Genomic DNA, 24,159 nt, shown 5'->3' with positions numbered 1-24,159 from the left:
CAAGTAATCATGCTATTCGACAAGTCTGTTTTTTCCACTACAATTGTAGCGATGCTTTCTTATGATACAGAACTTCTCAAAAGAGTGATGTCTACTTAACACTACTTTCTCCATAGAAATTAACACAGAACATATCATCTCTATCGCTGTCTCACCCAGACCACGTGGTGTACGCTGTAGACATCACTGTCTCCCATGTAGACTCGAATGGCTCGGAGGGTGAAACCGTACTTCTTCCCAGAGCGGTGGATGGTGATGGGAGAACGCAGCACGTTGACCGTGGGTGAGTAGTCTCGGCTGGGGGAGGAGTCACGAGACGACAGGTCGGAGGATATGGATCGAGGAGACATGGGGCTGGCCAGGGGGGACATACCATGCTGCTCCACTGAGGAGGGGGGAGAGAATCACAGGAATAAAGTGTGAGAAAAAACATCTGAATAAGTCAATTGAAGGTCAAAGCAATAGATAGTCTTTAAGAAATGTACAATTTTCCATAACAAGCCCAGTTAACCGTTTTAACTTTTTAACATTAATATTGTCATTAGCAACAGACAGCCCCGTTCTTCTCACACTCCCTTGCCTTCCAGCTCCTCACCTGTAGGTATGATGACAGACAGGGCTGTGGTGGAGGCAGACTTGATGACCTTGGTCATGGGTCGCGAGTTGCGTTTCTCTCCCTCAGCTGAGAGCTGGCTGTGGCGGACCCTCCTCAGGACCAGTTCGTTGGTGGCCCGGGACCCCTGGGGCTCTGTTGCCCCAGCAGTCACAGTACTGTTGGGGCTGGGGATGACTCCCATTGGTACATCAGCTGGCCTCAGCAGCTTGTCTGGAGCAGAGCAGAAAGATGGAGGAATAATATCATGTAGGTATCAAAGTGTATGTCAAGCCAGGATTCATCCATTATCTAATGCCAAATGCCCTCACCTCCAGCAGTCAAACCGTTGCCCTCCTTTTCCTTCCTAAAATCCCCCTGGCTGGATGTGGTGCCCATGGCTCCCTCCAGAGAGGTGCCCCTGGCCTTGACTGGGGGCTGCCTGGTGGGCACTGGCAGCTCAGGATCGGCCTCTAGTGGGGAGGCGAAGCGGTGAGTGTCCATGAGGGCAGAAAAGCGTCGCCGGGCCCCAGATGGAGGACTGGAGTCACTCTCAGTGAAGGATGACTCTGAGCATGACAGTCGCTTCCTACTCACAACACAGAATAAATGTATTGTATTTATGAAAACAAACAATGAGTAATGATAATGAGAGCCTTGATAATGAGGACCAACAATGTCACATTTCCTACTTGTTATGCAAGGTAAGAGGGCACTAGTACTAGTCAGAGTACAGTAGTGGTCATACTCACATCTCAGGTGATCCTGTCCTCCAGCTCTTATCTCTCAAGGTCAGGCTGCCCAGGCTCTCTCTCTTGGCCGCCCGGTCCTCCCTGGGGCCCTTGTGCTCCCGCCGGGTCACCGTCGGGGGCTTGTGCTCCAGCTGGGACAGGTGCTCCATGCTGCTGTACACCTGTAGTTCCCAACAGAGAGAGGACGCATAAGCTTTCAGCACCCACAGAGGGAAAAATGACATATTTTCCCATGATTCTTTCTTTTACAAGGGGTTCAGTGGCACAATTAGCTTTCACAGATTAGTCAAGAAGGGGAGATCTGAGCAGAAAGATGCATGTGTGTCAATAAAATCCAAGGTTACCATAGAGGTTCTTTCATGACTTAGTCTACCATGTGTGATAGTCACGTTAAGTCACTTGGCTCAGACGTATGTCTCTTTCTGCTCAGATCTCCCCTTCTTGACTAATCTGTGAAAGCTAATTGTGCTACTGAAACCATTTTAAAAGAAAGACTCATGAGAATTTAGGATTATGAGATTTACTGACAGGCTTTAGGGAAGGCACGTTTACATGGCCTAGACTTGTACAATGAGGGGCATCAAGTTAATCTCCAAGGAGTGTTGGAGAAGGGAGGTGAGACAGAATAACTAATTAGGCCGAAGTATAGGTTTTACGGAAACATCAAATAATAGCCCAGGCATTTATTTGCTTGAATCACTAAACACAACAGACGCTTATTAGACACAGGCTTCTATTTGAGTCATGAGTCTCTTTCCTTAAATGCACACAGCGTTTGCTCATTTGCTTACTTCATTGTTTAATTCCAGCATTCACTTCCAGTATTTTAATCAATATCTTAATTTCCTGCACAAATGTGCTGTCATTTACACACTGTGCCACATTTATTTTGTCTTAGTTTGCCTCTAATAAAAATGTATAAAGAACCCCACCCTTGACAAAATAATTATTCTCCCCTTTGAATGTGCATTTTTTTCTGCAGTTCTTACTTTCATCACTAGAGCGAACAGCTGATTTCTGGAGGGTCTGTAACTGGCAAGCACAGTTTTTGTGCTTGCCAGTTAGCTAGCAGTTCTCATCTGTTCGCAGCCAATGGCTAGCAGTTCTCATCTGTTCGCAGCCAATGGCTAGCAGTTCTCATCTGTTAGCAGCCAATGGCTAGCAGTTCTCATCTGTTAGCAGCCAATGGCTAGCAGTTTCTTACTGGTGATAAAAACTGCTGATTGCCATCACTTTTTCGAGACATTACTGAATTATTTAATGTAACAAATTAAACATTAAACCTTGTAAACAATTCATGGTAATTCATGGTAATGTTGTAAACAATTCATTTAGACCCAGTGTTTATTTGAAACAGGTGTTTATTAGCTGAAATGTGTAGCGTTGGCCGGCTATTAAAATGGACAGGTCGGCTATTTGAGACTGTGTTTAATTGAAGTTTTAAGGTAAAGATGAGTAAGTGTAGAGTTTGACCTTGCTGAAGCGAGGGGAGCAGGAGGAGAAACGACGGATTTCGACAGGTTCATCATCATTGGTGTCGTCCTCATCATAAGAGTGGACGTGGTGGTAGCGGTCTGAGCGGGCTGGGGACGGAAGAGGACATGACACACACACACACACTTACAAATGAAAACAGACAAATAGCATGGACAAGTGCCTCAAAGCTCCAAACACAGCTAGTTCTTATCTCTATCCCTTATGCAAGTGGTATTCAAAGTCGGGGTTGCGACCAAACCAACATTTTTTAGGAACAAAGAGTAAAGATTATTGTGTGGGACAATATGTAAACCTTTTTGAGAAATATTATTTTATTATGTAAATGTATTTATTGGTTTCTTTGATAAGAGATTCAAACGTTTTTTTATACATTTTTTGTTTGAATATCCGAAACATACAATATACTTGCATTGAAGCCGCTCAACAACTACATCATACCAGTCATCCAACAGATTCCCATTCAGAGCGACACACAGAAGCAGCCAGGGTTAATGCCCTGCTCAAGGGAACGTTGACAGATCTCCCACCAGGCCAAAAAATGTGAACCCGAACCCTCCAAAATCCCCCCCACAGTTCCCCAATTCCCCAACAACCAAGAGAATGAACTAAAGAGAAAAAAGGAAAAGACAGATAAACAGCAAACAATGCAAAAACATATCTATCTAATCATTTAAACAAAGGACATCATGGACAACTAAAATCATAACAGCAAAGCCAACTGTATATGTTTGTGTGCATGTCTGGCACTATTACATGTATGTGTGTGTTCTTGTATGTGTTTATTTGAATGAGAGTATGTGTATATGCATGTGTTCAAAAGCCTGCACGGCATCAACCTCAAGCAAACCGGCATTAGTTCTAAAAACACTACCCCCCCAGTGTCATTCAAATATACTTTTTTATTATGTTTTTACTTTAAAATATATATATATATCTTTGACCATCATTCTATCTCCTGCACAGCAACTCCACTCCCACTTGTCTCCAGTTCCACATCCCAACCCGCAGCTTCCCTCAGCCCATCCCATCTATCTCTGCTGGCCACCCATTTCGGGTTTCTATGCAACACATATCTTTCAACTATGCTGTAATGTTTAACGTACAATTTCAATCTATGTAATCGAATAGAATCCACAGATTGCGAGTTGAAGATAAATACTTTAACTAAGAGTATTAGTATATTAGTAATTGACTGACCCGGTCTCTCCAGATCTCCTGACAGTACTATTTCTACGGTCAATTTTAGATCAATGCTATGCATTTTCAGCCATTCCTGAACCTGAGACCAGAAACAGGCTACCTGAGGGCAATACCAAAATAAATGGTCTATTGAATCTGTATCATCACAACAAAACCTGCAGAGCTTTGATGATTTTATTTCCCAAATATTCAACATTTTGTTGGTGGCAAGAATTCTATATAATCATTTTAGCTGAAAAGTACGAAGTCTTGAATCTTGCGTTGTTTTATATATCAACACATGGAATTGGTACATCAAAAATCTCTTCCCAACTATTTTGCAATCTGTGTGGCACAGTTGTCAGCATCCTAGTCCTCAAATGAAACTGGTATACTTTCCTATTTATGCTATTTTTATTCCTCCGCCAGTTTTGATCCTTTATATTGGGCAGACAGACCAGTTCCCTACCTCCTCCCGCAGACCAGTTCCCTTGCCTCCTCCATTTTAGGGGTAATGCTGTGATCAATTAGTTGTACTCTTGGATCGAGCAGATCTTCCCGTACAATTCTGTTAACTCCATGAAGGACATAACTCTTACATTCCAATTTACAATATCATTAAAGAACAAAATACCCTTTTCAAACTTTCCCATAAATACAGGTGTTTTACCAACCAGCACATTTGAGTTCAGCCTTAATATTTGAGTTCAGCCTTAATATTTGTTCTATCTTTTCAGGGGGATGAAATTGAAATTGTAGCCAGCTGCAATGCTTGTTTGAAAAAGAGAGATACTTTGAAGAAAGTATCATTTTCAATTAATCAGAAAGGCTATTTTTAAACAATGGATGAGCTTTTCTTAGTAATCTACTTGAGAACCATTTAGGGTTCAAATAAAACTTTTGAATAAGTGAAGCTTTTAGAGAGAGGTTTAGTGCTTTATATATAATAATCTCAACCCACCCAATTCATATTCATTATATAGATAGGCATGTTTAATTTTGTCTGGTTTAGCATCCCAGATAAAGCTAAATATTTTTTCCTCGTATGATTTGAAAAACGAATCATCAGGAGTAGGCAACACCATAAGTAAGTGAGTAAACAGATATGATAGACCGGTATTTACCTCTCCATGGTTGCAGGATTTAGTCTATTTTTACAAGTTTTCTATTGAAATTCATTGTGGAGAGCTTATTTATATATTTTGTCATATAAATACCAAGTATGTCTACTTCACCATCAGCCCATTTTATAGGTAAACTGCAGGGTAATGTAAAAGTTGTATTTTTTAAAGATCCAATATGTAATATTGTACACTTAGCATAATTAGGTTTTATTGCAGAGAGTACAGAAAAGTTATCTTCAATGAGATATTGCAGAGATCTAGCTTGCGGACTTAATATAAAACTTGAGTCATCGGCATACACGGACACCTTGGTTTTTAAGCCTTGGATTTCTAATCCTCTAATGTTGTTATTGGATCTGATTTTAATAGCTAACATTTCGATGGCCATAACGAATAGATATGGTGACAGCGGACACCCTTGTTTAACTCCTCTTGACAATTCAAAACTCTCTGAGAAGTAGCCGTTATTTACTATTTACACCTGGGGTTGCTATACATTCGTTTTATACATTTTATAAGAGAATTACCAAAATTGAAAAAATCCTGGCATTTCTAAATAAAATCCAGTCTTACTTTATCAAATGCCTTTTCAAAATCCGCTATAAATACCAGGCCTTGCTTCTTAGATGTTTCATGATGTTCTATTATTTCTAGTAGTTGTCGTATATTGTCTCCAATGTATCGTCCATGTAAAAAACCTATCTGATCAGGATGAACAATACCTGGTAAAACCCTTTTAATTCTGAGTGCTATGCATTTCACAAGTATTTTGCATCACAACATTGAAGTGTAAGGGGCCTCCAGTTTTTTAGATAGACTGGGTCTTTATATTTGCCATCTGGGTCTTGTTTTAATAATAGCGAAATAAGACCTTCCTGCTGAGTACCTGACAGACTACCATTTCTATAGGAGTAGTTAAAACAATCTAACAATGGAGCTTTTAGTATATCAAAAAAGGCTTGGTATGGGCCTCCCGGGTGGCGCAGTGGTCTAGGGCACTGCATCGCGGGTTCGCGCCCAGGCTCTGTCGCAACCGGCCGCAACCGGGAGGTCCGTGGGGCGACGCACAATTGCCCCAGCGTCGTCCGGGTTAAGGAGAGTTTGGCCGGTAGGGATATCCTTGTCTCATTGCGCACTAGCGACTCCTGTGGCGGGCCAGGCGCAGTGCACGCTAACCAGGTCACCAGGTGCACGGTATTTCCTCTGACACATTGGTGCGGCTGGCTTCCGGGTTGGATGCGCGCTGTGTTAAGACTTGGTTGGGATGTGTTTCGGAGGACGCATGGGTATCGACCTTCGTCTCTCCCGAGCCCGTACGGGAGTTGTAGCGATGAGACAAGATAGTAACTACTAACAATTGGATACCACAAAATTGGGGAGAAAAGGGGGTAAAACATTTTTTTTTTAAAGGCTCTACCGGTATGCCATCAAGACTGAAAGGATTTAATAGCCTCAAAAATGTATTCCTCTGTAATTTGGCCTTCGCACTGATCTTTCTAATTCAAATGTTATTGAAGGTTATTTGTTGATGTAGAAATCAACATATACAGTGGGGCAAAAAAGTATTTAGTCAGCCATCAATTGTGCAAGTTCTCCCACTTAAAAAGATGAGAGAGGCCTGTAATTTTCATCATAGGTAAACTTCAACTATGACAATCAAAATCAGAAAGAAAATCCAGAAAATCACATTGTAGGATTTTTAATGAATGTATTTGCCAATTATGGTGGAAAATAAGTATTTGGTCACCTAAAACAAGCAAGATTTCTGGCTCTCACAGACCTGTAACTTCTTCTTTAAGAGGCTCCTCTGTCCTCCACTTGTTACCTGTATTAATGGCACCTGTTTGAACTTGTTATCAGTATAAAAGACACCTGTCTCCAACCTTAAACAGTCACACTCCAAACTCCACTATGGCCAAGACCAAAGAGCTGTTAAAGGACACCACAAACAAAATTGTAGACGTGCACCAGGCTGGGAAGACTGAATCTGCAATAGGTAAGCAGCTTGGTTTGAAGAAATCAACTGTGGGAGCAATTATTAGGAAATGGAAGACATACAAGACCACTTATAATCTCGCTCGATCTGGGGCTCCACGCAAGATCTCACCCCGTGGGGTCACAAGAACGGTGAGCAAAACTCCCAGAACCACACGGGGGGACCTAGTGAATGACCTGCAGAGAGCTGGGACCAAAGTAACAAAGCCTACCATCAGTAACACACTACGCCGCCAGGGACTCAAATCCTGCAGTGCCAGACGTGTCCCCCTGCTTAAGCCAGTACATGTCCAGGCCCATCTGAAGTTTGCTAGAGAGCATTTGGATGATCCAGAAGAAGATTGGGAGAATGTCATATGGTCAGATGAAACCAAAATATAACTTTTTGGTAAAAACTCAACTCGTCGTGTTTGGAGGACAAAGAATGCTGAGTTGCATCCAAAGAACACCATACCTACTGTGAAGCATGGTGGTGGACACACCTTGCTTTGGGGCTGTTGTTCTGCAAAGGAACTAGGACAACTGATCCGTGTAAAGGAAAAAATGAAAATCGTGAGATTTTGAGTGAAAACCTCCTTCCATCAGCAAGGGCATTGAAGATGAAACGTGGCTGGGTCTTTCAGCATGACAATGATCCCAAACACACCACCCGGGCAACGAAGGAGTGGCTTTGTAAGAAGCATTTCAAGGTCCTGGAGTGGCCTAGCCAGTCTCCAGATCTCAACCCCATAGAAAATCTTTGGAGGGAGTTGAAAATCCGTATTGCCCAGCAACAGCCCCAAAACATCACTGCTCTAGAGGAGATCTGCATGGAGGAATGGGACAAAATACCAGCAACAGTGTGTGAAAACCTTGTGAAGACTTACAGAAAACGTTTGACCTCTGTCATTGCCAACAAAGGGTATATAACAAATTATTGAGATAAACTTTTGTTATTGACCAAATACTTATTTTCCACCATAATTTGCAAATAAATTCATTAAAAATCCTACAATGTGATTTTCTGGATTTTTTTTCTTTCTCATTTTGTCTGTCATAGTTGAAGTGTACCTATGATGAAAATTACAGGTCTCTCTCATATTTTAAGTGGGAGAACTTGCACAATTGGTGGCTGACTAAATACTTTTTTATCCCACTGTAGCTATTGTCAATAGATTAGGGGTGGGGTGGGGTCGCGAGAAACTGTTGCAAAAAAATGGGTTCCCCAAAAATTCTGGAGAAGAGAATGGGGTCCCCGTTGAAAATGTTTGAAAACCACTGCCTTATGGTGATTCTATACATTAAGAATGCAACAAATCAGCACAGTTCCCCTTCATGTAACCAGGGGACAGTGCAGTTAGAGAAAGACTCACTGTCGAAGTAGCTGGTGTCCTCCTCTGACTCTAGGTGGGGGATGAACTCAGCCTTCTGTCTCAGCAGACTGTTCCAGTCCAGTTCAGTGAAGAACGAGTGCTGCTTCACCTCAAATGCACCGCCTGGGGCAGCAAAAGAGAAGGAATGAGAGAGAGAGAGAGAAAGAGAGAGAGAGAGAGAGAAAGAGAGAGAGAGTGAGAATGAAAGGGCGAGCGAGAGAGTAAATCTTTATTTTCACTATGAATAGGCAGTTTAGTCCATCTCTGTTACAGCACACATCTGATGTTAGCATGTTGTCAACATGCACGTTTATGCTGACCTGTGCCCAGTCGGACCAGTGGGTTGGTCTGAAGCAGAGTAGAGATCAGATGTTGGGCATCGGCAGGAAGAGCGTCATCACCTTCTGGCCACACTATGTCATCTACAAGAGACAGACAGAGATAAGTTGCATTGGACAATGTAGACGTGAGAAAGATGGCTTCAAAATGGCTGTAAGATGCTGCTCAATGAACCCACTAACCCCCAACCTCTCACCTGTGATGACCTGTCCAAAGAGCTCCTCAGGCGTGTCTCCAAAGAACGGCACACAGCCCACCAGGAACTCATAGAGGATGATGCCCATAGCCCACCAGTCTACTGGCTTCCCATAGCCCTGTCTCAGGATCACCTCCGGGGCGATGTACTCTGGCGTGCCACACACCTGATGGAGGGCAGAACCACAGCACTCCTATGAGAGGCTCTGTATTCATATTTATGGATAAAACACTACTGGTGAGATGCTAAGGCCAGTCTCTCTCAAAATGTGAGTGGGAGACATGTGTGGCCAATACACGTTTCTGCCAAGCTGAGGGGATCAATGCGAGAATGCCAGGATGAAACATGAAAGCTTTGGACGTTGTGTTTTCATGTGCAGATGGGTATTCGTCAGATCTGTTGCTGTGAGAAAGCCGAGCCAATAAATAATTGGGGATTTAATTGAAGCAGCACCATTCAAAGGGTGGGAAAAACAAAACATCTGAACATCAGTTGATTATAATAACTAAGGCATATTTGGTTATCATTTTGATCAACATTTTGTTTGATGTTGATCATTTCATTTCTTCACGCTTTGACAACTATATGCACACATTTATAAATTCAGCCTTAATTTATTAATTTGTCTAGAAATAAATACATAAAAAATGGATTAGGTATAGTTTTTTTTCTGAATGGTTATGGAAAATGTAGAAATTTAAATATATTACTGCAAATTAATTTTGAACGCCTGCCAAGGTTGTGTATACTGTGGTGGGTTTCTCTGCTCTATATACAGTGCACACCTGTTTGTCCAGGAATTCTCTGGTGTCCTTCTCAATGTGTCCTTCGTACAGGTTAGTGGTGAGGCTCATCAGACCCATCTTAGACAGGCCGAAATCAGTCAGCTTGATGTGCCCCATGGAAGTGATCAGAAGACTGGGGACAGACAGGTCAAAGGTTAACTGAAACACTCTTCGTGTCTGTAATATAATCAAACTTTGAGTTCACTCCAATGAGTCCCATATGATAATTGTTGAATGCCAACCCAAGTGAGGTCTTACTTGTCTGGTTTGAGGTCGCGGTGCACGATGCCATAGTTGTGGATGTACTCCAGTGCCAGGACGGTCTCGGCAAAGTACATGCGTGCCATCTCCACAGGTAATGCCCCGATGTTTTTCAGCAGGGTGGCACAGTCTCCCCCTGGCAACCGATAACACATGATCAGACTGACTGCTAACATTCCCATCACCAGCAATTTCCTAAATGCTGCTCTTGTCCTAAACAGACAGGTGTCCAGTGTATTATTGTGTTAACTTACCCTCCACATACTCCATGACCATACAGAGGTGCCTGCGGGTCTCAAAGGAGCAGAACATGGAGACCACGAATGGGTTCTCAGCGAAGGTCAGGATGTCTCTCTCTACGAAGGCCTGCTGGATCTGGTTCCTCAGGATCAGGTTCTGCTTGTTGATCTTCTTCATGGCGAAACGCTGACGGGTCTCCAGGTGACGGACCAGGTAAACAGCCCTGGAGACACACACACGCATACACACAGTTAGTAATCTGATTTTATACACATTTTACTGAGTAAATCCAATGTTTTCTCCTAAAAGCATTCAATGGACATCAACAGATGGCTCAGAGACATGTACTAATGTAACATTCATATGTGTGAACACACCCTCACACCCACACACACACCCACACCCACACCCACACTCACACCCACACTCACACTCACCCATAGGCTCCATTGCTGATCAGCTTTATGGTCTGGAAGTCAGCCTCTTCGGGCGTCTTCATAGCTCTCATCTTGCCCTGAGGGAGAGAGCATGACAGCAGGGTAAGACGAGACTGGATCTGGCCAGACCTCCAACACCAGGCCCACAGGAGTGACGTTGTCTCTTTTTCCCCCAGTGCTACCCTTGTCTTCCTGACTTCTTGTCCAGTTAGCGGAATTTTGGTACCTGTCCTGATGGTTGAAGGAGGGCTGATTGCAAGGCTACAAGGCACTAGAGGATATCCTGCTTTGAATTCGGACTCTAATCAAAGCAAATGGACTCAATTACGTATGGTAATGTCCACTGTGCCAAGTAATTAGTAGAGGAAGCATATTCATTAGAGTCAGCAGGACCTTGGACTACAGTTTTACTTAACCTAAAGGGACAGAGGGAGAGGGGGGTTGATGGTGGGTGGGCTGGGAAGAAGTGGAGTAGGGACAAGGTTCTCACCTCTGTTGAGTCATCTGTTTCTGGGGTGAGAGGTCCCTCACTGTCGTAGCTGTCCAGGTTCACCATTTCTGGGGACATACAGAGGGAGTACCTATGAGCTGCATTTCAGCAATACATAGAGTGAGAGAGCAACAGTAGTCAACACAAGTCAAGTTTTCGTCTTTCTCTCTCTCTCTCGGACTCATTCTCTCGCTCACCCTCTATAGGGTCTCGTGTCAGTCCCAGCTGGCTGATAATGTAGCGAGGGATGTCCGTCTTCATCAGGTGTCCCTCTTTGGCGTGGTCCTCTGCTGCCTCCAGCAGGTGGTAGAACTCCTCTGGATTAAACTCCTGAGGGACAGGAACAGGGGGACCACATTCAGTGTGACACAGGTATAACACTGCTTGAATCAAGATATAACTCATTTTATTGCCGCACTACAGACGCGATATCAGTCCGCTAATACTGGATTAGTAAAGGCCCAGTGCACTACTTTTTTGAAGACATTTTTTTCAATTAATTATTCAGATTTTTCTACTTCCTGCATCTATGCATGTACCAAATATAAAATACTAGTTAAATGGGTTTCCATCACATTTTCAACTCTACTGATGATTTTCTCACCCCAAATGTTTTATGTAGCGAGTGAGTCATCAGAGTCATCAGAGTCTCACCCTCTTTTACGCTGCTGCTACTCTCTGTTTATCATATATGCATAGTCACTTTAACTATACATTCATGTACATACTACCTCAATTGGGCCGACCAACCAGTGCTCCCGCACATTGGCTAACCGGGCTATCTGCATTGTGTCCCGCCACCCGCCAACCCCTATTTGACGCTACTGCTACTCTCTGTTCATCATATATGCATAGTCACTTTAACCATACCTACATGTACATACTACCTCAATAAGCCTGACTAACCGGTGTCTGTATCTAGCCATGCTACTGTTATTTTCAAATGTCTTTTTACTGTTGTTTTATTTATTTACTTACCCCCACACACACACACACACACACACACACACACACACACACACACACACACACACACACACACACACACACACACACACACACACACACACACACCTTTTTTCGCACTATTGGTTAGAGCCTGTAAGTAAGCATTTCACTGTAAGGTCTACTATACCTGTTGTATTCGGCGCACGTGACAAATAAACTTTGATTTGATTTGATTTGTGCCCACTCTGGTATTGGCATGGTACTGTTTCTGTGCCCTGCACGCTGTTGGCTAGAGCACACGCATAGCCTACATCACGGGTATTCAACTCTTAACCTACGAGGCCAGGAGCCTGCTGGTTTTCTGTCCTACCTGATAATAAATTGCACTCACCTGGTGTCCCAGGTCTCTAATTAGAGGGGAACAATGAAAGTAATGCAGTAGAACTGGCTTCGAGATCCAGAATTGAGTTGATGAGATTATTGATTATTGCATCGATGATGATGTCACCAGAATAAGACCCTCAATATTTATTGGAAAGGAGCATCAAGATCATGACCTTGCACTTTCACCACCCTGTGAAGTTCATCATAAATGATTGAATCTGTAGCCTAATAAACTGCATGCTTCCCTGATGAGTTGTAGTGGGAGGACCATACAACATGTCATTGCAAGACACTAAGTTAACTTAACTTCCATTTGAAGGGTTATTATTTCAAAATTTTAGCATAAAAGAGTCAGAGTGCAGTATAACTACAGTATGCTGCAAATACTGCGTCCAAAATACCACTGTTTTATTTACAGCAGTAATTTAGCAGTCAGAGTGCAGTATAACTACAGTATGCTGCAAATACTGCGTCCAAAATACCACTGTTTTATTTACAGCAGTAATTTAGCAGTCAGAGTGCAGTATAACTACAGTATGCTGCAAATACTGCGTCCAAAATACCACTGTTTTATTTACAGCAGTAATTTAGCAGTCAGAGTGCAGTATAACTACAGTATGCTGCAAATACTGCGTCCAAAATACCACTGTTTTATTTACAGCAGTAATTTAGCAGTCAGAGTGCAGTATAACTACAGTATGCTGCAAATACTGCGTCCAAAATACCACTGTTTTATTTACAGCAGTAATTTAGCAGTCAGAGTGCAGTATAACTACAGTATGCTGCAAATACTGCGTCCAAAATACCACTGTTTTATTTACAGCAGTAATTTAGCAGTCAGAGTGCAGTATAACTACAGTATGCTGCAAATACTGCGTCCAAAATACCACTGTTTTATTTACAGCAGTAATTTAGCAGTCAGAGTGCAGTATAACTACAGTATGCTGCAAATACTGCGTCCAAAATACCACTGTTTTATTTACAGCAGTAATTTAGCAGTCAGAGTGCAGTATAACTACAGTATGCTGCAAATACTGCGTCCAAAATACCACTGTTTTATTTACAGCAGTAATTTAGCAGTCAGAGTGCAGTATAACTACAGTATGCTGCAAATACTGCGTCCAAAATACCACTGTTTTATTTACAGCAGTAATTTAGCTGTCAGAGTGCAGTATAACTACAGTATGCTGCAAATACTGCGTCCAAAATACCACTGTTTTATTTACAGCAGTAATTTAGCAGTTAGAGTGCAGTATAACTGCAGTTCAACTGCAGTACACTACAGTTATTCTGCAATTACTGCGTCTAAAACACCACAGTCAACTGCAGTTACTGCACTTTTACTGCAGTTTCAAAATTGCAATCTTTTTTTGTAAGGGCTTGTCTAATGTATTTTGTTTGGTCGACATTTGGAAGGTTCACCGAAAAAACATGATGTTTCCATCAGGCCTGTCATGACATTTTTTTTATCCAACATGTCCTTTACGCACATAAAAAGGTTGGATGGAAGCCAAGTTTATGAGGCCTGCTGGCTGCGTTCACCCAGAGGACAGGACTACTGATCTACCAGAGACCCTGAGTCAGTCTGGGCTACACACACAGGCTCAAACTTTAAATGACACAGTCACGGTCTGTGAGACTCAGACAGGACTTCAGGGGGCCGCTGGTATTTGTAATACTGTAGCAAGGCAACTGGAATTTTAATCTAAATGCAAATGGGATTGCTAGCCAGTCAGATTGGGCCTTTTATCAAGGTGCTTAGTTGGAGCTCAGTATTTTTGCCCTACTGTGTAATAAACCCCCTGTTTAAATGTTTATAATGACTGTTTGTGCTCATATTTATTTAAGGAAATTAATTTGTCTTTGGTCCAGGCCAGGGATATGGTCTGTTAAATAATTAGTGGGGCCATGGACCGTGAATGTGACTGTGAACACTCTCATGACCATTACCATGACTGTGATTGTGTTGAGAGTTCTGTTTTCTGTTCTCACCAGGCACTCCAGCAGCCTTGCTGGGCGAGAGATGATGATGAGGAGTTTCTTCACCAGCTCTGTGACGAAGGCCACCTCTGAGCTCTCTGATCGCTCGTACGCCTGAGAGAGAGAGAAATAGATGGAGGAAGAGAGAGAGAGAGAGAAACGTTGAGGGAGAGAGAGAAGTAGAGAGAGAGAGAGAGAGAGACAGCGACAGACAGAAAAATACAAAATAAATCAAAGCTTGGCAGCAGCGCTGGATGTGAGAACAGTCATATTCCAGGCAAAACTAATCCAATCAAACAGAATACTGGCAACCCAAAATAATCAGACCGATTTAATCAACCCGCCAAACCAGGGATGCAGAGGAAGTTCCGTGATAGGTTCTATCTGCTCACACAAATCACACACACTATTACACAATTAGCCTTATTTTACTCCTTTACTCCTTCTGAAAGGCGTAGTGCTGTCATTTGAAATGAGATGATAGGAACTAAATGTGCCTCTCAGCAGCCTGCAGCTAGGCCACCCAGACCTGAGAAGAGCCTGATACTGAGACAATGTGGCTCCCATTCAACAATTAAACTCAGGGCTATGCTGATGTTATACACTGCAACATAAGAGTGGCTTATGGGCAGCTCTATAACCCCAGAACTGACCTGTCCTGGCACCTATCATGACATCTTAGCCTATAGTTGCAGAGTTTCTGTGACTCACGTCATTGAGCAGCTTCTCCAGGTTCTCCTGCAGCTCAAAGAAGTAGACAGTGGTGATGAGGCCCTCGCGAGCTTTGGACAGGCAGTCCCTGGACAGCTCTGCTATCTGATGGTGGATGAAGCTGATGACCCCGTCGGCCAGCGGCAGCACGCTCTCAGGGGAGAAGGCATTGATGAACTCTGCTAGATGCTCCTCCATCTGAGCCGTGGCCTGGGAGAGGGAGATACAGGAAACAGAGTTAGGAGAGTTTTACCCATTTCATATTTTACATTCAAAACTGAAATAGTTCAGTTTCGCTCCATTGACCCGTGGTATTTCCATCATTCTCACTTCCACCTGTTTAAAAGTAGACATAACTCCTGACATACAAATCAGAGAGGAGACAGCCTCGTTTCCCCTCAACTTCCATAGAAGAGAGTTTCTCTGACATACAGTACCACACTGAGCAAACACCATAACCTGCTTCCTTTTCATACCGGTGTGCTATAACCAATCCTTATCCTTACTTGCACTTGAAAGTGTGAGAGACAATTATGTTTTGTGTGTGTGTGTGGATGTGTGTCTGTGTGTGTGTCATGTCTTACTTTGGGGAAGCGCTCCTTGTACACATGGTTCATCATGACGATCTCATTGTCATAGCAGGAGGGGGAGCGTCCAGGACTGAGGCTGCGGGAGCGCGGTCGCATGTGTGGTGAGCAGCGGCCCCCATCATCGTCGGTGATGCTCTCCGTGCTGCCAAAGTGCTTGGACAGGAAGTGCAACTCGTCCATGGTGGGCTGGAAGGGCAGCTGGTGCAGCCGCTCCTGAGATGAGCTGGAGGACTGGAGGGGGAGGAAGAGAGAGAGACGGAGGAGAAAGAGAAGGGAGGAAGAGTGGAGTTGTTGGACAGAAGACAAAAGAAGAAGACAATTGATGTTCTCTCATACATGAAATCCAGTTTTTGTATTGGCCAGAACCATAGCTAATCATGTACTCTGGTGGCTCTGGTAGTGGCTATACTGGGAAGTGGGGACAGTTAACCTCATCCATCTGTCTCACCTCCGAGAGACGGAGAGAGACATTAATGAAGTAAGCACAGCACCAGGGTCTGCTACATTAATCTGTCCCTTTCAGACACAGACTCATTTACCTGCTGAGTCAAAGCAATGGGACTTGACATTCACCACAGGCTCAATTCCAAATCAATCCCAATTGGCATCCCTGCTTAAAACAATCAGGACAAGGATGGATGGAAGGACGGGAAGATTATCTCTGTCACTGCATTTCATGGTTATAAATGTTCTGTTATTCATTGATGCTGCTTTCTCAATATGTCTGCCAGGGTATTGAAAAAGCACAGTTTTCACTCCCAAATGGATCTGTCTCCACCATAGCCATGATCAGACTCAGTCCCAGGGGAGAGGAGGGGACTCTGTGGTAGGACTGGTACTAGTTGTGAAGAGGGCATGATAACACCCTTTCCCCCTCAGGAGACTGAAAAGATTTGGCATGGGTCCCAAGATCCTCAAAAGGTTCTACAGCTGCACCATTGAGAACATCCTGACCGGTTGCATCACTGCTTGGTATGGTAACTGCTCGGCATCTGACCGTAAGGCGCTACAGAGGGGCCAAGCTTCCTGCCATCCAGGACCTACTGTATGTACTAGGCGGTGTCAGAGGAAAGCCCAAAAAATGTTCTCTGCTACCGCACGGCAAGCGGTACTGGAACGCCAAGTCTAGGGCCAAAAGGCTCCTTAACAGCTTCTACCCCCAAGCCATAAGATTCCTGAACAACTAATGAAATGGCCACCGGATTATTTACATTGATCCTCCATTTGTGTTGTACACTGCTGCTACTCGCTGTATATTATCTATGCATAGTAACTTTACCCCTACCTACATGTACAAATTACCTCAACTAACCTGTACCCCCGCACATTGACTCGGTACCGGTACCCCCTGTATATAGCCTCGTTATTGTTATTTTATTGTGTTACTTTATTCACTTAGTTTATTTGTTAAATATTTTCTTAACTCTTTCTTGAACTGTATTGTTGGTTAAGAGTTTGCAAGTAAGCATTTCACGATAAGGTTGTATTTGGCGCATGTGACAAATAAAGTTTGATTTGATTTGAAGCCACCCTGCCAGCTCCATACTAAGTTCCATGTCTGGGCTCATTCAGATATATATGTGTTGTTTGTTGGCGTATTATTTCCAGTGGGGGTATTTAGCTAAATAGATCCTGTGGTGAATTGGGCACCGAACAGCATGTACTTGCGCTATCTATTTTCTCCTCTTTTCTACTCTCCTCTCTTATCCCACCGGTCTGGTACTTATCTAGCTACCCTCGTCTGTTCCTCCCTCTCTCACTGTCCAAACGAGAGCAGTCCCCAGGCCTCTGATGTTGTGTTACATAAGTGAGGAAAACAGAGAGAGAGAGAGAGAGAGAGAGACCTGAGGGAGGAGAATCAAAGACAGAGAAAATGTGGGTAGAGATGATGTGTGTGCCGGTATGTGTGTGTGTCTATGAGTGTGTGAATGAGAGAGAGAAACTGAAGAAGACCCTGAGGCAATGACAGAGACAGTAAGAGTGTACCAGGGTGTTAGAAAGAGAAAGGAGACAGAGACAGTAAGAGTGTGCCATGGTGTTAGAAAGAGAAAGGAGTCAGAGACAGTAAGAGCGTGCCATGGTGTTAGAAAGAGAAAGGAGACAGAGACAGTAAGTGTGCCATGGTGTTAGAAAGAGAAAGGAGACAGAGACAGTAAGAGTGTGCCATGGTGTTAGAAAGAGAAAGGAGACAGAGACAGTAAGAGTGTGCCATGGTGTTAGAAAGAGAAAGGAGACAGAGACAGTAAGAGTGTGCCATGGTGTTAGAAAGAGAAAGGAGACAGAGACAGTAAGAGTGTGCCATGGTGTTAGAAAGAGAAAGGAGACAGAGACAGTAAGAGTGTGCCATGGTGTTAGAAAGAGAAAGGAGACAGAGACAGTAAGAGTGTGCCATGGTGTTAGAAAGAGAAAGGAGACAAAGACAGTAAAAGTGTGCCATGGTGTTAGAAAGAGAAAGGAGACAGAGACAGTAAGAGTGTGCCATGGTGTTAGAAAGAGAAAGGAAACAGAGAAAGTGAAGTAAGTCAGACAAAGCAGGGTAAATCTGTGCTACCGTGGAGCTGGGTGTGTTGGTGCCATATCCAGAGGATGGCAGAGATGCCAGAGACCATCGTCGACCATCCGCCCTTCAGAGGAGAAAAACAATGTACAGTAATAAACCTGAGAGCATCAGACTTATGCCCAACATCCTCAATGCATCCACGAATCGAACTAATATGGAAATATGCGAATGAGGCGGCGCCTGCACCCTGTATGACACAACTGATCCACCGTATTGTGTTAGTCTTAAGAGCCATCCGAAGGGAGAGGGAATTGAGTGGAGTGGCCTTTGTGTTTCTATGGGGCTGCAGCATGCTGCAGTGACAGACTGGCAGAAAGATTTGATAAACACGAACAGTGAGTACAAAAAGCTATTACTGCTCATGCCTCTGCTCCTCTAACTCTGACTGACTGACTGACTGGGAAGAGAAGGGATGACTGGATTGGACCTCTTCACATGTGTAGGTTGTTGTGTATCTCAAACATACATACACACATTCCTACCTCCTGGCTAGGCTCTTTGGCTTCCTCTCACCACTGACTCTGAGAGGTGTGATCATTCTCACTGGGAGGTGCTAGACCTGCATCTAACAGGTATTCAACTCTCCCTCCCTCTCTCACATACATACACACGCATGCATACACACAGTGTCAGGGAGCTGTTACCTTCTGGAAGAGGCGAATGAGAAGTGTGCCGCGGTGCTAGAAGAGAAGTTGCGTGGGCTGTCCAGAGGGCTACTTCCTGGAAACATAAAGGAATGGGAATAGAGAAACAGACAGAGCATGAAAGAGGGGGAGAGGTACTGTATAATGACGTGTTTACAGTAAGATGTTTCCAGTCCGAGATGGCTGTAGTACGTACCGAGGTGTCCAGGGAGGGGCAGAGGAGAGTGTGGGCGGTGGGGCAGAGTGGGGGAGGTGGTGGTCAGGATCAGACTCTTCCTGTTACTGGTACGACAACTGGAAACACAGAGAAAGACAAATAGAGGGAGTTTTATGAACAATGATGTATTAGTAGGAGACCTTCTGTGAAGGTTTAGTGTGGTACATAAAAGATAGAGTGTGTTACTGCAAGTATGTGTGTGTGTTTGTCTGTGGTTTAGTGTGTTCAAGTGTGTGTTTGTGTGTGTGGACATGTGTGTATGCAGGGCTCACTGCAGGAGGAACAAGACGATAAAGAACATTCAATTTGCCATCAATCCCCAGCCGTCTCCTCTCATGCAAGATAAGGGTGAAGAGTAGGAAGGGGGGAGAGATACAGAGCGAGAGAGAGAGAGAGAGAGGGGGAAGACAACAGGATCCTCTCAAATCCATGGGAGAACCTCAATCCTAATTGGAACCTCCACTCCACACACCCTCCTCCATGTTGTACTACACATGATGACTCTATCTGAGTCACACACAGGTGTTCTTAGTAATGGCACGAGGCCTCTTTAATGGCACTCTAAAAGCCCACAGCTCAGATCCATTTAAAACATACTCAGATAGCTCCATCACCAGCACTATGACATATTGCCCCATCCACTCCTCTTTAATACTGTATGCACTACCAGTCAGTCAGTGTGGCTTGGCTTTACCGTCAAGGAAAGGAGGAGAGATGCTGCGTTCATATGCTGGTCGGAAATAGGAAACTCGAAAATGTCCAACTTGCTGATTCGTGGGACACGGCAAGCATATAACTACAACCAGTTAGAAAGATAATCCTAGTTCCATATAGCGCGTGAATGTGAGAAGAGTCCAGCTGTTTTTCCACATCCTACCTCTGTCACACAGGGGAGAGGTTATACAGACATGCCTATTGCCATAGCCACAGGAAGTAGGGGTGCTGAGGGTGCTGAAAATCCCCCTAAATAAAAACTCTGAATAAAATAATAAATAATAATAATAAAAAATAAAAAATACATTTCTTCACAAAAGTGGCGCACTGGGCCTTTACTAGTCCTTTATTAGCGGACCGGTGTAGCCCTCTGTAGCGCGGAAAGATTTTCCTTCCCAAAAAGTGCCTCAAGCCTCGAACAATGCAACATTTAACTGATTGAAAGTAAGGGGATATCAGTGAACAAATTCCATGGTCAAGGCTACGACGGCGCCAGAGCAATGAATGAAGCTTACTCACGTGTTCAAAAGCGCACATCAGACCGGGAGCCTAATGGTTCTCAGGCAGGCCTAGCTCTTCATGTGTTTAAGTTTAGAAAACTATCTCTCTGCAGAAGCGACAGTTACAGGGTTGGTAAAAACAGCTTGATTGCTCTAGCAACATCCGGGAAACTGGGCAGAAGGGAATGGTGCTTCAAATACAGCAATTGTACAACATATTTAATTTTCTGTCATTCTCCTTCAACATATTATTGAAAGAGATAAATTGCATCAAAAAAGTTATTTAACAATTTGCAATGTTTGAATTTCCAACATTAATTACTGAACAAGTAATTACATTATTGCCGCCAGCAAGTAGTCTAAAGATGGCAGCATTGCGACACCATGTATAGTGTCGTGAAATGTGAACATGAGGAAAGGATGAAGAAATAGGCCTACCAATAAACATTTATCCATTAGATAAAGATCTAGGCTACATTCCTTTCTGCTACCATAGAAAGCCCATCATCGAATAGATGTCGCAATTTCAGCACCATGGACAGTGATCAGCAGTCTATACTTTGTTAGTGCCTGTCTGGTTAACGGGAGGATGAGCTCCTACCATGTGGGGATCCAGAGAAGCTACTTTATACCAGTGGCACAGATGGGGGGGGGGGGGTCTACCTGTGTCAGAGGACCGTCCCCTTGGCCATCCCACTCCTCAAGTGCCCTTTTGGGTATTTTTCTGTATACAGTTTTTGTCATTGTTGTTCTGAACCCACTGACCCCAAGTTGTCATGATGTCATCAAGTAACACTTGATAACACTTGATTTAAATAGTCATCCATATTCGGTCTGGTGGTTGACTGTTACCGTGAGAATCCAATTGCTAACTCAACGACAAGCAGATGCTGATGACCAGTGCAACAGTGGTGCAATTCCATCGAGGTGCAATTCCCACTCTTTCTTCCTTCCGACTGGGCAGTAGCAGAGAGGCAGCAGTTGTGTCCCACACCTGTGTGAAGCTAGCCACAATAAGGATTAGCCACAATAGTGGAATTTTTGCTTCACCTTAAAAATTAAAGTCCCCAATTAATACTGACCAAAACAGATAGAGATAGCGGAATAATGCCATATTTAGACTAGATATTAATGCTAAACAAGGTTGGAATGTTGTTATATAACTTAAAAATAAATACAATAATTTATTCATTTGACAATAAACAGTAAAAAAACAGTTAATTGGTGGCATAAATATATGCATATGTACAGCCTTGCCTATGGAGTGTGCACCCATGAACACCCACAGAACACAAATATGTCTCGGGTCAGATCTTGGGACCCGAGAAGAATTCTAATCCCCACTCAACTATTGCTACACGACATATGTCATCAATTTAGGGCACCAGGCATATCCATTCAGCCTTTCCCAGCACACAGGCAGATACGTGAGAGGAACTCTCCTTGACCACACACATACCCCCCCCTCACTATCACCACACCCCACCACCAGACACACAGTTTCTTTGACGTTGTTTCAGAAGAGTGTTTTTCCGTCTGAATAAATGCAGAGTCACTGGGACTAATAGGCTGATTGCTGAGTCATGACGTGAGCTGACTGTAGGATCACCCAGTCGGACAGACACAGAGGCAGTCGCAGAGACAACCTCCTCTATTCCATTGGGAGACAGTAACAGAGTGCTGCTAGCAACCAATCACAGACAGTCTAGTCAGGCTGCAGGTAATGCTAATGATTAGCATGACTCTGCAACAAATCAGGTCAATCAACCCCTGTGTTTGCTCTATCTGTTTGTTTCAGTTGTGAAGATTGTACTCCTGTGCTTGTGGTTATTACTGAGAATGTTGATAAAGAGTTGATCACAAAACCAGCTGTTAGCCAAAACCCAAATATACCCAACCACTAACCAAAGTGAGTTCATTCATTTTTGTTTTCATTCCCTATCCTATAAAATACGATCCGTCATCAAGCTTATAGTTATGGTCATTTAAGGTCTCAACTCTTTAGTCTTTGCTACTGATGGATGCCTCTGTAATCCTAATTTGTGGCCCTCATCCCCAGCACTGGGCCTCTCCAGATTCAGTCCTAATTCAGAGGCTTTGGAGACGTATTAATTAACGTTTAATTTCACTGCAGATGATGGTGGGACCAGAAAGCGGCGGCGAGCACATTAAACACTGTTTCACTTGGCTTTCATCACGTTTGTGGTTAATTGTTTCTTCAGCAACTGGGGCTATTTAAAGGAGTGCAGGGCGCTCATAGGCATCAGTGAGAAACCCAGAGTACAAAGAGCCTCACTGGCTGAGATTCTACTTCTGTGGTTCTCAGACTAGCAGGATAAATGCACTCTCAATGCCGTGGGAAATAAATATGGCTAAGTGTTCACACATATATGTACACACTCACACAAAGGCACGCAGGCAAACGTACACACATGCAATTTAAGATGCACTACATGGCCAAAAAGGTGTGGACATCCCTCAAAATGAGTAGATGTGGCTATTTGAGCCACATCCGTTGCTGACAGGTGCATAAAATCGAGCACACAACCATGCAATCTCCATAGACAAACACTGGCATTAGAATGGCCCATTCGGAAGAGCTCAGAGACTTTCAAGGTGGCACCATCATAGGATGCCACCTTTCCAACAAGTCAGTTCGTCAAATTTCTGCCCAGCTAGAGATGCCCCGGTCAACTGTAAGTGCTGTTATTGTGAAGTGGAAACGTCTGTTTCAGCATGACAATGCCCCCATGCACAAAGCGAGGTCTATACAGAAATAGTTTGTTGAAATCGGTGTGGAAGAACATGACTGAACTGCACAGAGCCCTGACCTCAACCCCATCAGTACAACCCCTTACTCATTATTTAAAGGGACATTAGTGTTGGTGTAATGGCTTTATAATTTAGGACCAGTCCCCCACGGCCTTGGGGCCCAGACCCATTCTCTGGTTGCTCATTCAGGGTCACAGGCAGACAGGACAGTGGGGAGATGTGGCTGTTTGTTTCAGCCCCAGTGACTAAGGCTGGACTGAACCGGCTGACTCCACACAACCTCCCAGCTGACAGGCTGCTCACTGCCTGGGGCTTCTCACTGAAGAGGAAGGAGGGAGATTGAGAGGAGATAATAAATTAGGAGGGATGGAAAGGAAGGGAGAGATAGAGAAATACATATAGGTGGGGAGAAGACATGGAAAAGAACAAGGGCAAGAGAAGAAAGGGAATAAAATCATGTGGAAGAGAAAAAAGGAGTGAGGAAAGAGAGAGAGAGACAAAGAGAAATGAGGTAGGGAAAGGGAGGATGTTCTCCCAGTGGTGCTCATCATCCTTGCAGGTGTAACCAATGTGAAATGGCTAGCTAGTTAGCGGTGCCCGCTAGTAGCGTTTCAATCGGTGACATCACTCACTCTGAGACCTTGAAGTAGTTGTTTACCTGGTTGTCGATGTGTTCAGAGGGTCCCTGGCTCAAGTCCAGGTTGGAACGAGGAGAGGGACGGCAGCAACACTGTTACACAGGTGTAAGGTAAACATGACCCAGTTCTTTCACAGTGCTGTACACACACACACACACACACACACACACACACACACACACAGACACGCTATAATGTAAACACAATGAAACATAGCGAACACACACATTCACAAAAAAACACAGGTCCTTCTGCTTGAACA

General features: G+C 43.8%; 1 protein-coding gene across 2 annotated transcripts in view; it reads right to left on the bottom strand.

Annotated features, from left to right (window-relative positions):
• The window catches only part of LOC110538482 (microtubule-associated serine/threonine-protein kinase 1), a 64,045-nt gene that overhangs the window by 6,067 nt on the left and 33,819 nt on the right, over positions 1-24,159 (bottom strand). For both annotated transcript variants that reach the window (XM_036938576.1, XM_036938577.1), the window contains exons 3-22: positions 19,253-19,350; positions 19,057-19,132; positions 18,404-18,476; positions 15,847-16,083; positions 15,263-15,472; positions 14,564-14,665; positions 11,437-11,569; positions 11,240-11,307; positions 10,750-10,826; positions 10,327-10,535; positions 10,070-10,208; positions 9,812-9,944; positions 9,027-9,192; positions 8,812-8,913; positions 8,492-8,614; positions 2,818-2,927; positions 1,345-1,505; positions 925-1,181; positions 596-826; positions 156-385 (exon numbers count right to left, since the gene is read on the bottom strand). In XM_036938576.1, the coding sequence (XP_036794471.1) occupies positions 156-385; positions 596-826; positions 925-1,181; positions 1,345-1,505; positions 2,818-2,927; positions 8,492-8,614; positions 8,812-8,913; positions 9,027-9,192; positions 9,812-9,944; positions 10,070-10,208; positions 10,327-10,535; positions 10,750-10,826; positions 11,240-11,307; positions 11,437-11,569; positions 14,564-14,665; positions 15,263-15,472; positions 15,847-16,083; positions 18,404-18,476; positions 19,057-19,132; positions 19,253-19,350 (2,935 nt within the window). The remainder of the gene's footprint in view (positions 1-155; positions 386-595; positions 827-924; positions 1,182-1,344; positions 1,506-2,817; positions 2,928-8,491; positions 8,615-8,811; positions 8,914-9,026; positions 9,193-9,811; positions 9,945-10,069; positions 10,209-10,326; positions 10,536-10,749; positions 10,827-11,239; positions 11,308-11,436; positions 11,570-14,563; positions 14,666-15,262; positions 15,473-15,846; positions 16,084-18,403; positions 18,477-19,056; positions 19,133-19,252; positions 19,351-24,159) is intronic.

The sequence above is a fragment of the Oncorhynchus mykiss genome, chromosome 12, assembly GCF_013265735.2.
Source record: "Oncorhynchus mykiss isolate Arlee chromosome 12, USDA_OmykA_1.1, whole genome shotgun sequence".
NCBI classification, from domain to species: Eukaryota; Metazoa; Chordata; class Actinopteri; order Salmoniformes; family Salmonidae; genus Oncorhynchus; species Oncorhynchus mykiss.
Note: the sequence above shows the minus strand (reverse complement) of the source record. Positions and strands in the feature narration are given on the sequence as shown.